This window comes from Halichoeres trimaculatus, unplaced genomic scaffold (genome assembly GCF_033239565.1).
Source record: "Halichoeres trimaculatus isolate MK-OKI-2021-1 unplaced genomic scaffold, fHalTri1.1 fHalTri1_scaffold_10, whole genome shotgun sequence".
NCBI classification, from domain to species: Eukaryota; Metazoa; Chordata; class Actinopteri; order Labriformes; family Labridae; genus Halichoeres; species Halichoeres trimaculatus.
The window spans coordinates 28,238,112-28,252,401 of NW_027437187.1; the positions used below are offsets into that span (position 1 = coordinate 28,238,112).

Here is a 14,290-nt window from a genome sequence, read left to right on the forward strand (position 1 = left end):
AAGGTTGGGAAACATTAGCTGAAACAAAAAAAAAAATGATTTTTCGAGTTTCTTGATTTTCTGCAAAACTGTCTAAAATGTGTCACATATGGTGAGCAGTCTGGAGTCTGTATCCGGCTTCTTCTGTTGTCACAATCCTTGATCAAACGAGCACACCCCTAACTCGGTGATGCCGCTGTCACAAGACGGAAGGGGGGCGGAGTTAGTCTGCCAAAGTCCACGGCAGGTGAGCAACAAGTCAGCCAGGAAAAGACGAGACGCACCTAGGATACGAGTGACGGAATTTCAAAATAAAAGCCGAGTGTATTTCTTTTAAACGTTCAATTTTGTTTATTGACTAACTCAAACCACAGTCTCTACCTAAAACGCCTCAATCCTAAAGCCTTAAGGTCTACTTTTAAAATTGAACCACAGAAAAAAAAATAATCGCGCAGTTAGCAAAACAATTTCTCTCGAATGTGTCGTGTTTTCTGATTTTGTACGAAGCTCGACGATTTTTAAGAAATACGTTAATTCGGGGTGGAAAAAAGGTTATGTAATTTTAAGATGCCATAGAAATTTAGGGACTCCTCCTAAACAGGAGTAGACCATAGCCGAATTGTTACAGTTTATCCAGACAATGTGCTAAAGCCACTTGGAAGTCTAATGATGGTGCAAACCAAAATCACTTGCTAAAGGAAGTTAATTTAGTATATCATTTTTTTAAGAACTATAAATTAACATTTCGGAGAAGTGTACTAACGGTCGCCGACTATTATTTTGAAAATTCTAACCGGAAACACAGCATCTTATTGTTTAGCTCGACGCCACCAAACTTTTGAGGGGCAGGGAGGAAAATCGTTGGCAACCGGGAAAGTACGGTGATACAACAGGTGGTAAACAAATGCTGTAGCTGGAGGAGTAAAAACAGTTATGACTTATAATGGCTGTTTTTGAACTTTACACCAAGGTAAGAGTAAAGCGCCTGGTTTTTATCAAAAGACGGTTAGTTTTACCGAAATGTGTTTTTTCAGAGACATATGGAAACTTTTCCAGGGAGGAACAGCAGGTGCTCAGCTAATGTGGGTTTTTTTTTAAGGTTGTCTGTTTGAGTTAAATGAAACACAGATAAGGCCTCTCAGAGTTTAAGGAGTTAATCCTTTGCATTTTTACATGTCACACTTAATTGTTGTCTTGTAAACATTGAGATGTTGTCCCTTAGTACAACAGAGTGTGGATACCAGATACAGACCATGTGTGGAAATCAGCCGAGATCAAGACAGACTTTCATTTTGGGGACAATGTTCTTGAATTGCTTCTTGAAGATGGCACAGTGAGTAAAATAAAACATGACCAATAAAACCCAGAGGTGGTTTTATGACGGTGGGAAGACGCTGACCTGACTCTTTTTATGTGTGTTCATGTGTGTTTATGTGTGTTTATGTCACTGTGCAGGAGTACAACCATCCCGTGGACCCGTCCAAACCTCAGCTCCCTCCTCTTCGCAATCCGGACATCCTGGTGGGGGAGAACGACCTCACAGCTCTCAGCTACCTGCATGAGCCTGCAGTCCTTCACAATCTTAAAGTGCGATTTGTGGAGTCCAGGATCATCTACACCTACTGTGGTATTGTTGAAACAAATCTCTGGTTGTCAAACTTTGTTTAAGCACCAAAGTGTTGACAGCTCAGCCTACATTGTCTCTTTGTGTTCAGGAATCATCCTGGTGGCTGTAAATCCATACAAACAGATTCATATCTATGGGGATGCAATTATTCATGCCTACTCAGGCCAGAACATGGGGGACATGGACCCGCATATATTTGCTGTGGCAGAGGAGGCTTACAAACAGATGGCCAGGTAGATAAAATATACAATCATGACACACATATAAAGTGAAGCTATGACTGAACACACACCCTTTTTATCTCTCAGAAACCACAAGAACCAGTCCATCATCGTCAGCGGGGAGTCTGGAGCCGGGAAAACGGTGTCTGCTCGATATGCTATGAGGTACTTTGCTGTAGTAAGCAAATCTGGAAGTAAGACTCGAGTTGAAGACAAAGTCCTGGCATCCAATCCAATCACAGAGGTATAGTTACCCTATTCTATCCATTAAACTGGAGAAGTGCTTGAGGCTGCCATGCATTTGATGCACTCATTTAAACACCTTTCACTGGGATAACTTAAAGCACAAGATCTATGATTCTCATTCAGGCGATTGGAAACGCCAAGACCACCAGGAATGACAACAGCAGCCGTTTCGGAAAATACACAGAGATCAGCTTTGACAAGAAGTTTCGGATCATCGGAGCGAACATGCGGACTTATCTACTCGAGAAATCTAGAGTTGTTTTTCAGGTATTGTGTAAGAATATACAGCTGATATAGTTTTCTGACTAATCTGATCTACAGTAATGATACTCTTGTTTTCAACAGGCAGAAAACGAGCGAAACTACCACATATTCTACCAGATGTGCTCCTGTGCTAACCTGCCGGAGTTTAAGAGTCTGAGACTATGTGAGTGTTTATAACAGATGTAATTTGTTTGATTAATTCTTTAATCATTATTACATCTGATTTAATATCTCACAATTTGATGTGCAGTGAGTGCAGATAAGTTTCAGTACACCTGCATGGGTGGTGACATCACTATCGAAGGTGTAGATGACAAGAAAGACATGGAAGAAACTCGGCGGACCTTCTCACTCTTAGGTAAAAAATGAATAAATGACTCCAGGTGCTGGACTTTCATTTTATAAGTGAGTGATTTGTAATATCAGGGACCCTCTCTCTGCTTCTCCAGGGTTGAAGGAGGACTTTCAGGCTGATGTCTTCAAAGTTTTGGCAGCAATTTTGCATCTGGGAAATGTTGAAATCAAAAACTCTGGAAGCGACAAGTCATCAGTTTCGGTAAGTCTCGACTCACCTTGTGTTTAATTTAAATGTTTGCTTACAGATCTTTTAATCTCTGTACTTGACTTACAGCTGAGTGATCCACACCTGGAAGTCTTCTGTGAGTTGCTCGGTACCAGCGCAGAGGGGTTGGTGCGTTGGCTGTGCCATCGAAAAATCGTGCTGGTGGCTGAGACGGTGGTGAAGCCAGTGCCTAAAGAGAAGGCGGTGAATGCCAGAGACGCTCTGGCCAAGCAGATCTACGCCCATCTGTTCGACTGTATTATCACCAGAATAAACACGGCTCTGCAGGTCCCGGGAAAGCAGCATGCTTTCATAGGTGTTCTGGACATCTACGGGTAACCCGGACATGACGCTTGTTCTCTCCATCTGCTTTTTGATATGTGTGTCTATCTGCGAGCTATGATGTCTTTGTTTTGTTTTTTTGTCCCCAGCTTTGAAACCTTCGAAATCAACAGCTTTGAACAGTTTTGTATCAACTATGCGAATGAAAAGCTGCAACAGCAGTTCAACTTGGTATGCACCTAATCATATGAAATCCCTGAAATTCTCTTTTTTTGGAGATTTATTCTGTTGTCTTTATGCATTTTCAGCACGTGTTCAAGCTGGAGCAAGAGGAGTACATGAGAGAAGGCATCCCCTGGACGCTAATCGATTTCTATGACAACCAACCGGTCATTGATTTGATCGAAGCAAAACTGGGGATCCTGGACTTGCTTGATGAAGAATGCCTGGTAACTGAAATGACAGGATAATCTTATCTTTACCATGTAGTTGAATTTCCCTTTATTTGATCACAAAGTGCATACTTTTGTCTATTTTCACGACAGTTTCCTCAAGGCACCGATCAAAGCTGGCTGCAGAAGCTGTTCAACTACCTGTATTCCAACCCTCTGTTTGAGAAGCCAAGGTTATCAAATGAAGCCTTTGTGATTCAACACTTTGCTGACAAGGTGCTGTAAAGTTGACCCCTAGAAACATAATTTCCTCAAACTGAATCGCTAAATCAAGCCCTGCTACTAATACTGACACGATGTGACTCTTTCTTTGTGAGCAGGTGGAGTATCAGTGCAAAGGATTCCTTGAAAAGAACAGAGACACTCTCTATGAGGAGCTAGTTGATATTATGAGAGACAGTAAGGTAATCAAAGGCCCTGTTTTAATTTTTCCACCAATCACAGTGCTTTAAAAGCTTCTGGATGATGAAACTTGGGCTGTGAGGTTGAATCTGTTCCTGTTTAATCACATTTCTCCTGTTTGCTGCTCTTATCAGTTTCCCTTTCTGGCCAACTTCTTCCAAGAGGAGGAGCTTCATGCTGTGAACAATAAATGTGTCAGAGTGAGGCCCGCCAGACCCGGAGTGAAGGCAACCAATAAGCAGCTGAGATCCTCTGTGGGAAACAAGGTGGAAATGCTTACATTCTGAAAAAAAATGGTGCTATGTTGTTTGCATTCCTATCTCACCATCTTTGTGTTTGATTGTAGTTCTGCAGCTCCCTCTCTTTACTAATGGAAACCCTGAACGCCACCACCCCTCACTACGTACGCTGCATTAAGCCCAATGATGAAAAGCTCGCATTCGAGTGAGTACTGACAGAGCTGTGTTTGTCATGAGCCACTCTGTTTATCTGGAGATGTTTGCTTGTTTTTCTTTCTGTTCATGAGAGTTTTGCTTGTTTTGTTTTGAGGTATGACTCAAGGAGGGTGGTGCAGCAGCTGAGAGCATGCGGAGTCCTTGAAACTATTCGTATCAGTGCACAAAGCTATCCCTCCAGGTGATTTCAGTAGATACATGGATACACATATGTTTTATGACTGTTTTTTTAATATATTGTTCAGTTTATATTTTTTTTTATTATTGTTATTATTATTATTATAATTTCAACTACTTTTATCACTCTAATTATTTTACTAAACTTTACATCATGGTATGGTATGGCTTTATTTGTCATTACACATGCTTCAGAGCAAAGAAACTGCATTTCAGTTTCATCCCATCCAAGAAACATAAAAAGACAGCGACATATAACATGAGGAGGACAGTAGCAGGAGTACACCAGTGTGCGCAGCCTCCCATCATATTAGATGTGAAAAAGAGAGGGGGGATCCCAGGCTATGCTCCTGTAACGGGGCACAGTCTGGGATTATGAACAAAAAACCCACTTCAACAGATAATACCATTACAACAAAACTTGAAGACTTGCACGTATGGGAGGGGGAAGGGCCTCACTTGGGCACGTCACATCAACCCATAACAGACTAGACTGTATTGAGGGAGGGAGGGGGATGGGAGCCAAGCCATTGTTATTTAAACTTTTGGCTGTTATTATTTTTGTAATTACTTTAACTTAGTCATCTTCTTTTTATTTTGGTTGTTTCTATCTTTCCCTTCCATTTCTATTTGCTTTCCTTGTTCTTACCTCTGGTCTTCGTGGTCTCAGACTCTGTTTTTGGGTACTCCTCCTATTGGGTTTTTCTCTGTGTTTGCCATATTTTGTTTTTTGTCATTTCATTGGGTTTTATTGTTGCACTTTTTATTTTATTTAATTATTTTGTTGTATGACTTCTCTTGTTAAGCACTTGACACAAACCTTTTTGTTTTACAGGTGGACATATAATGAGTTTTATAGCAGATACAGTATCCTAATGTTGCATCTGGAGGCTGACCTCAGTGACAAGAAACAGACCTGCAAGAACGTCCTGCAGAGACTGATTCAGGTTAGTTATCTGTGAATAGAACCTCATTGGGTAAAACTTCATATAAAAGGGTATACACAAGACTGAAATGACACTGTCATAAACATGGCCTAAAATCTGTTGTTAAGATGAAGAAGGGTTTATGCATGCTTATGACTATTTTCATTAAGTGTAATTTGGTCAGTTATGTCACCCTTGATGTAAAATTTACATTGTTTGGGATGTCTCGTTATGACAACTTAACATAAATCTGTCATAACAGGCCTCATGTGTCCTACTTTACTTGAGGAAACTATTCATGACACTGTTATAACGGTGTTATGACAGTCAATGTCGACACCAGCTACTTATGACAGGTCAATGTATTATTATTATTGTTATGTTTATTATTGTTGTTGTTATTATTATTATTATTATTATTATTATTATTATTATTATTATTATTATTATTATTATTATTATTATTATTATCATTATTATTGGTATTATTATTAACAGATAAGCTAAATAGTTTATTTTGATAATCAGGCCTATTAGGAAAGGTTAATGTATTATTATCATCAATAATAATAATGATTGTTTTTATTATTATTAACAGATAAAGCTAAATAGTTTATGGTATTTTGATAATCAGGCCTGTTATGACAGGTTTATGTTAAGTGGTCATGTTAAAGACATTTACAGGTTATATTGCGTTGGTTAATGTCAAGTTGTCAGGACAAAGACATCCCAAACAGTAATAACTTTCCATTTAAAGTGACAAAACTGACCAAATGACACTAAATGATAACATTCATTTGCATGCATAAAGTTTACTTATGGCAGTGTCATACAAGTCTTAAATAAACCCCTTCAAAGAAAGTGTTACCCATTGTTGTGTGTTATCAGACACTTTTAAACCAGCTTTAACCATTTGTTCTGCCTCAGGACCCAGAGCAGTATAAGTTTGGCCGAACAAAGATCTTCTTCAGAGCCGGTCAGGTGGCGTATCTGGAGAAGCTGCGTCTGGACCGTCTGAGAGGAGCCTGTGTCACTATCCAGAAACATGTTCGTGGATGGAGCCAGAGGAGGAAGTACCTGCGTATGAGAGAGGCAGCAATCATCCTCCAGCAGTACATCCGTGGGCAGAGGACGATCCGGTGAGGGGTGTTCACTCAAACTTCTGTTCTCCTGAAATGATCCTGAAATGTAAACCCGCGTGTTTCTTTTAGTAAAACAGTGAGTGCTGAGACGCTGAAGCAGGGCTGGGCAGCGCTGGTGATCCAGAGACACTGGAGAGGATACCGCATGAGGCAGATCTACCAGGTCGTCCGTCTGGCTACTATCACCATCCAGGCCTTCACACGAGGATGGATCGCCCGCAAACAGTACAAAAAGGTCTGGAAGGAAGTTTCTTAATTTTGCCGTAAAGTTTGAGTCAGTTTGTGAACAGCAGACTGTATAGCTCTGTTTTAATCCTCAGATGATTAAGGAGCACAAAGCTCTGGTTCTCCAGAAGTACGCCCGAGCATGGCTGGCACGCCGGCGTTTCCAAACTATGCGCCGCTTGGTGCTCAATGTCCAGCTCTCCTACAGAGTCCAACAGCTCCGAAAGAAGATAGAGGAACAGGTAAAGATGCTTCTCCATCTCCTTTCACTTTCACCTAAAGAGCATCACTGACTCCTTGTTCCCTTACAGAGCAAGGAGAACCGTGGATTAGTAGAAAGGCTGACAACCTTGGCCACCTCCCACTCTCAAACTGTGGACAAGCTTCAGGGACTGGAGGCAAACCTGGAAAAAACCACACACCTGAAGGCATCAGTGGAGGCGAGGGAGAAGAAAACTAAAGAAGAAGCTGGTGTGGTGAGTCTTGAAAATGATGCCTCAGATGTTCCCGTGTTGTTCAACACTTTATTTTGCCTTTGATTTTAGCGAAGATTTTTAAAAGTCAGATTTTAATTCTCCCTCCAGGCTATCGCGATGCTTCAAAAGGACTTTGATGCACTAAAACTTGAAAAGCAGAGCTTGGTGAAAAAGTTTGAAACTTCTTCTAATGAGGCCAAAGGTGAGGTAATTCAATATTCCTGCAAAATGTTACTTTTACTGCATTTTGTAACCAATTCTGCACTTTTACAGAGAACTTTGAGCAAATAAAGAGCAGCCTCCTGGAAGAGAAAGAATATGAAGCAAGACTTAGAAAGTAAGTCATGAAAATGTGTCATCTAATGAAAGCAAACACAGACTCGTCCTGCTTCTGTGTAAGTGGATAAAGATCTTCTTTTCAGGGTTGCAGAAAACAACATCGAGATCCAGAGACGAGACCACGAGAACGAGGTGGAAACTCTGAAAGAAGAAATAAAGAGACTAAAAGAAGAGCGTGTCGGTCTGCTGAGGAAGATCGAGGAGGCTGAGCAGGTGAACACTGACCTGCAGGAACAGGTCATCCAACTCACCAAACACGTCAAAGGCATCCCAGAGCTACGCAGAGACATCAACAACCTGCAAAACCAGAGAAATCACATGGACCGGAAGATGAAGCAACAGTCAGAGCAAGCACGAGGTAAGGACTTTAAAGGTCCCACATTATGCTCCTTTTCTTCAGTTTAATATGGATCATTGATGTCTTCATGAAATGGTAGTCACGTGTTTTGGTCCAAAAAGCCAATAAATCAAACACAGCAGCATTGTCTCCAGGCTCGCATAGCCCCTCTGTTCAGAACGGTCTGGTTTCGTGGGCGTGACCTTCATATGTAAATGAGCCACTGCTGATACCACCCCGCTCTTCCACGTCACTGAGAGCGGCGCCACAAGCTCCGAGTGCACAATGTTTAGAAAATAGTGAAGCTTGTTTACAGTAACATTACAGGCTAAAACAACAGGCTAACCGCAGCTAAAGTTAGCATCCTGAAGCTAACACAGAGACAAGGGGGGCACTGAGGAAAAGCTCTTAAATCTGCTCCACAGCACACAGCATTTAAAATACTCACACTTCCAGGGTCCGAGGTTTGTTGGTGGAGTGTTGGTGACGCGCCTGGATTCAGGACCAGTCTATTCTCTAGCCCTCTGTTGTACTGTCCAAAGTTTGAAAAGCAGTCGGCTACCGAGTGTAAATGGCACATTTCCTTGATAAATGAACTCTAGCCACTTAGTCTTGTCTTCTTCCGAGATGGGAAGCTTGTGCATGGAACTCTGTGGTTGTTTACAGCCAAAAACAGCCACACTCCTCTCCCAAATTCCAAACAGCTTGTTTTAGGTCAGGGTTTTACATTAACACGCACTACTAAGTACAGGTTTTGTCATGAAATATCACATTTTGTGGACTGGGAGGAAAGCCAAAGACCCACAAATTTCACTAAAAGACTTAATAAAGTGATTTTTGCATAATATGGAACCTTAAAGATGTTTCAACAATTCATGTAAAAATCATGGTTGCTGTTTGCTGATGACGCTGTGATGTTTCTCTGCAGTAAAAATGAACGATATCACAAGGCAGCTTCTCGGAGGGGTGGTTGAAGAGGAGGTTCTTCTGGGGTAATAAACATGTTCTCACCTCCTCCTCAACAACATTTTTATATCTTGATTTAAGGCACTGAATCTTACATTTTGTCTCTCCTAAGGCTAAGTCCAGACAGCTCAGAGAAGATAAATGAAGTTGAGGACATGCTGGCAGCTTTTGAGAGCCTACAGAAAGCTACCAAGTTTGTTCCAGACATCTACAGTAATCATTTCACTTCATGTCACTTGTCATCTGTGCGTCTGATGGATGTGGCTCCTCTTTTGATTGTAGGATACTTGAAACCCACCAGAAGGAGCAGAAAGAAAAATATGAAACCAAAGTGGAAGGCTTGAATTTAAAGGTGGAGCATCTTCAAAATGAGAACAGCAAGTTACAAAACCTGTTTGAGGAAAAGAGTAACATCAACGAGAACATTCGCCAAGAGGTGTCCAGGCTGCACAGCGAGAACTCAGTGAGTGTTTGTCTTTATGTTTCCTATTTCACTCCTCAGGAGAGGTGAGTGCAGAACGTAACAAGACTTCATGTGGTCTATAGGTCATACCTGAGCTGAAGCTGCAGGTTTCTGACCTGCAGAGACAAAAGCAAGAGCTGGAGGCCCACATGGAGGAGCAGGAAAAAGAATTAGCAGGTAGATCCGAGTATTTTATTCCAACTTTTCTAACTTACTCTCCTCAAACTGAGTAGTATTTAACTTGTGTTTTATTCCGACAGAGAAATCCGATGAGATCTCTAATGTTCTCCAAAAGAAGATTAAAGATGAGAGCTCACAGCGCAGGTGAAATACCTGATTGGAGTTTGAATCCCTTGATTAAAGAAGTAGAGGTCATTTCCAAACTCAGCTGATTTTTGCTGCTCTTTAGGCACTTTGAGGAGAAAGCTGAGGAGCTTGAGGAGCAGAAGAGGGAGCTTCAAGAACAGGTGGAGGAGCTCCAAGAGGAGAATGACCACTTGAAAAGGCAGCAGCTGATGGAGAGCGAAGCCAAGAGCAAACTGAGACAGGAGGTTTCACAGCTAACTGCCCAGAATATGGTGAGGATGAGAAAGGTGTGAGTGTGTATTTTGTCTGTGTGGGGTAAAGTGAAACAGTTTCCCTGTTTTCAGGACTTTGAAGAGCTCCTCGACCACAGGGACAGACTGATTAAGAAACTCCAGAGTCAAATCAAAAGCCTTGAAACATCACAGAGAGGTAGCTTTCTTCCTTTGTTTATTAAGTATTTTACACGTTAAACTCCTTCATTTTCATCATGTTGATTTCTCTCTTACAGCAAAGCAAATATCTGCGCCTGCCATCCCAAAAGATTTCCTTGGCATGCTGGAGTACAGACGAGAGGATGAAGCCCGGCTCATCCAGAACATCATTCTCGGTATTCTTCCTCTCTGTTTTTCTGGCATTTAGCTGCATTAAACCAGTTCGTTTTAGGAGTTTGTCTGTCTTTTCAGGTCGTGGTAGAATCTGTGTTTAATAGAAAGTCAGTGTAACTTTTCTTCTCCTCTCACAGACCTGAAGCCCAGAGGTGTGGCGGTCAATATGTTCCCCACTCTGCCAGCTTACATCCTGTTTATGTGCGTCCGCCATGTTGACTACCTGAACGATGAAACTAAACTTAAATCTCTGATGAATGGAGTCATTGGAGCGGTGAAGAAGGTCATCCTGGTGAGGCAAAATATCTGTCAGCTTCATTGATTTAATATAACATTTCAAATTAACTTTATTTTTCCTCAAAGGGCAACTGGTGTAACAAACAGAGAAAACACACAATAAAAAACATTAAAACAAAGAAGCCAAACATTTTAAAAGCTTGACATCTAACAGCCACCATTATATAAACAACATAAATAACTTGCTGGTTATAAGACACTGGTGTTAAGTCATACAGTTTCTAATTCTTGAGACTTTGGCAAAACTTGTCTGACTAAGGAAGGTCTTAATTTGGGTGAAAATGAATTTAATTATCCAATTTACAACACTCAGTGTTGATCATCACGTTTTTTTTCACAAGTATAACATTTTTTCATGTTTGTTTGTATTTTGGTAATTTATATGATTATATGATAACCCAGGGCCCCAGAAAAGTGTTGTCCTCAGACAACATAATAAGATGATAAGATTGCCAGAATAAATAATTTTATAAGAGAACAAATTAAACTGTAAAAAAAACAAAAGTTAATATTTAACATTTGAGAATCTATGTGTGTTCCTCTGATGGAAACAGACTTTTTTAAAAACTCAATACTCAATATAAGAATAAAGAGATAGAAATAATTAGTTTTTTTATTGTGTTTGACAGTGTTGACAAAAACTAAGAAACGACAGGAAAAAAAAGACATTTTGTAATAAAATTACAGAGGTTGCAACTTAACATTTTCTGATTGCTTAGACTCTCCTTCATATAAACATGAATTTAGATTTATTAACATCTAAAGAAAAAAAAATCCTGTTTTATCCAAATTCTCAAGAACCAGCGCAGTATAAGAGCTCAAAAATGAAGCCTGAAAACCAAAGGTTGCAGATACAACCTGCAACATCCTGCAACAACAAAAGCAAAAACTACATCCCCTTAATCAGTATCATTGTCTACTGTCTCCTAATGATATCACTTGAAATGATGCATACCATAGTACGTGACATGATTGTGTACGATATTCCCCAACACCATAAGATACAATAAGATAAGTTAAAATACAGCACAAAAAAGTACTATACAGTATGATATGTTCCAGTAGGCCACAACAGAATATGATGCAACATGATGTGATATGACAAGATACAGAATGACATGATACAATATGATATGATTAGATATGATTTGATAAGATATGATATGACACTTTAAGATATGATAAGGTACAATATGACTCAATAAGTTACCATGACACAAGAAAATACCACATGACATGATAAGATACCATATGGCTCAATAAGATGCAATTTGAGATGATACAATATGACATGGTAAGATACTATAAGATCAGTATGATATTTTAAGGTAGGACATGATAAAATAAGATATGAGACAATGAGATATGAGATGATGAGATGATGAGTTATGGTATGACCTGATAAAGTACGATATGAAACGATTTGGCACGATAAGATACCAAACAATACAATAAGATACTGTGACACTACAGAATGTGATTTGACAGGATAAGATACCATATGACATGACATGACATGATCCCATTTGACTCAATAAGATACGATATGACACAATACAGTACGACATGTTAAGATACCATATGACATGATGCAATATGATACGATAAGATGTATTATGATATGATATGGCTCGAGACAACACAATGATACGATATGACAGGACATGATATTGTATAGCTGTCTCCATTATACTTATAACCTAAAAAAAGTAATGTTTTATAAATCCAGCCTTTAAGAATTTAAAAATATGAAAACAATCCTATAAGAATTGAAACGTGTCATCTCTATTTTGTCTTTTAGAGTTACCGCAAAGACTTAGAGCTGCTGTCCTTCTGGCTCTCAAACACGTACCAGCTGCTCAACTGTCTGAAGCAGTACAGCGGGGAGGAGGTGAGATGAGACTTCACAGCACTTTTTCTCTCCTCTGCTGTATTTTGATTGTTGAGAAAGTCAAACCTGATTTTTTTCTTTTCTGTTCATTGAAGGAGTTCTTAAAACAGAGTACTCCCCGACAGAAAAAGAACTGCCTGCAGAATTTTGATTTGTCAGAGCACAGACAGATCCTCAGCGACCTCGCCATCCACATCTACCATCAGTTTCTGTCAGTCATGGAAAAGAGCCTCACTCCTGCAATTGGTATTCACACAGCTCCTCTTAACACTCATAGATGTTAATAAACGCCTGAATCTAAAATCTGATGCTTTATCCAACAGTGCCAGGTATGTTAGAGCACGAGAGTCTGCAGGGGATTTCCAGCATGAAGCCGACCGGCTTCAGGAAGCGTTCTAACAGCATCTACGAGGATTTGGACACCTTCACCATCTCGTCCATCATCCAGCAGCTCAGCTCCTTCCTCAACACCATGACCCAGCACGGCATGGAGCAGGGCCTTATCCGACAGGTCGTCAAGCAGCTCTTCTTCCTGGTCGGAGCCACCACTCTCAACAACATGATGCTTCGAAAGGACATGTGTTCCTGCAGGAAAGGGATGCAGATCAGGTCTGTTTTTGCTGCTTTTATTACAGTTAGAGTAATATTTTCCACAGCTGACTGTCGGCTCATAGTGTCTCTGCTTGCTTAGGTGTAACATCAGTTACCTGGAGGAGTGGCTGAAGGAGAAAGAGATGCAAAGCTCGAATGCTATAGACACTCTGAGGCCGCTGTCTCAGGCTGCCTGGCTGCTGCAGGTCAACAAGACCACGGATGATGACGCCAAGGAGATCGCAGAGAAATGCACAGAGCTCAACACAGTTCAGGTTTGTTTCTTTTGTCCAGAAAATTACATTATAAAGCATATTCTGATGCAAACATGTCTCAAAAAAACGAGGTCGAGGAAGTTTGCTAACATTTTAAACCCACTTTGATCGTAGATTGTCAAGATTTTGAACTCCTACACACCCATAGATGATTTTGAAAAGAGGGTGTCGTCATCATTTGTCCGCAAAGTTCAGGTGAGCTCCACCGTTGAATTAAAAAGGCTCATCTTATTAAGCTCCTAAACTTGCATTTCACCCACTTAAACTAACTCTGTCTTCTTCCAGTCATTACTCCACGATCGGGGAAGCTCCTCACAGCTGATGCTGGACTCGGATTATCGCTTCCAGGTCACGTTTCCTTTCTGCCCGTCCTCCCAGGCTCTGGAGCTGCTGCAGGTCCCGAGCAGCCTTCATCTGGATTTCCTCTCTAGGATCTGAATCCAGCTGGTCTTCAACATTTAACTCCTTGTGACTGATTCAGTCCAAAAGACTGTGGCTGTATTTTATATCATGAATATATATATTTTAACATTTTGAGGTCTTTTAACATTGTAATATTTAACTTTAACATTATATTAATATAATTAGATCCAGATATCATGTCATACCAACACAAGGTGAAGATGTTTTTAAATGTGTTTAGCTTTTTATGTTTAATTTCAACAAATATAATAACAAATTACTAAAAATCTTATTTATCTTATCCACTTTAAATAAATAACTTCTATGTTTTTGTTTTGTTTTGGTGACTTTTTTTTTATTTTTTGCTCAAGCAGATGTCATT

General features: G+C 40.2%; 1 protein-coding gene across 1 annotated transcript; it reads left to right on the plus strand.

Moving 5' to 3' along the window:
- Positions 1-808: 808 nt before the first annotated feature.
- On the plus strand, positions 809-14,208 carry myo5c (myosin VC). The gene is made up of 40 exons (XM_074678327.1): positions 809-949; positions 1,202-1,312; positions 1,435-1,606; positions 1,695-1,839; positions 1,915-2,071; positions 2,197-2,340; positions 2,419-2,500; positions 2,588-2,695; positions 2,787-2,893; positions 2,969-3,234; positions 3,331-3,412; positions 3,490-3,630; positions 3,727-3,849; positions 3,954-4,037; positions 4,170-4,301; positions 4,382-4,479; positions 4,585-4,671; positions 5,503-5,614; positions 6,521-6,732; positions 6,805-6,970; positions 7,056-7,202; positions 7,272-7,436; positions 7,545-7,638; positions 7,710-7,773; positions 7,859-8,133; positions 9,041-9,104; positions 9,191-9,271; positions 9,361-9,541; positions 9,625-9,718; positions 9,802-9,865; positions 9,951-10,119; positions 10,192-10,276; positions 10,356-10,454; positions 10,590-10,744; positions 12,551-12,640; positions 12,736-12,886; positions 12,964-13,249; positions 13,332-13,506; positions 13,621-13,701; positions 13,792-14,208. The coding sequence occupies exons 1-40, from the start codon at positions 923-925 to the stop codon at positions 13,942-13,944; spliced, it is 5,229 nt and encodes a 1,742-aa protein (XP_074534428.1). The 5' UTR covers positions 809-922; the 3' UTR covers positions 13,945-14,208.
- The last annotated feature ends 82 nt before the right edge of the window (positions 14,209-14,290 follow it).

What these genes read in the sequence shown, in the direction of transcription:
- myo5c (XM_074678327.1), top strand. Translation starts at nt 923, where the DNA reads ATGGCTGTTTTTGAACTTTACACCAAG. An exon ending in GCGGACCTTCTCACTCTTAG is followed by an intron (nt 2,696 to 2,786) that starts GTAAAAAATGAA and finishes CTGCTTCTCCAG; the next exon opens with GGTTGAAGGAGGACTTTCAG. An exon ending in CATTTGTCCGCAAAGTTCAG is followed by an intron (nt 13,702 to 13,791) that starts GTGAGCTCCACC and finishes GTCTTCTTCCAG; the next exon opens with TCATTACTCCACGATCGGGG.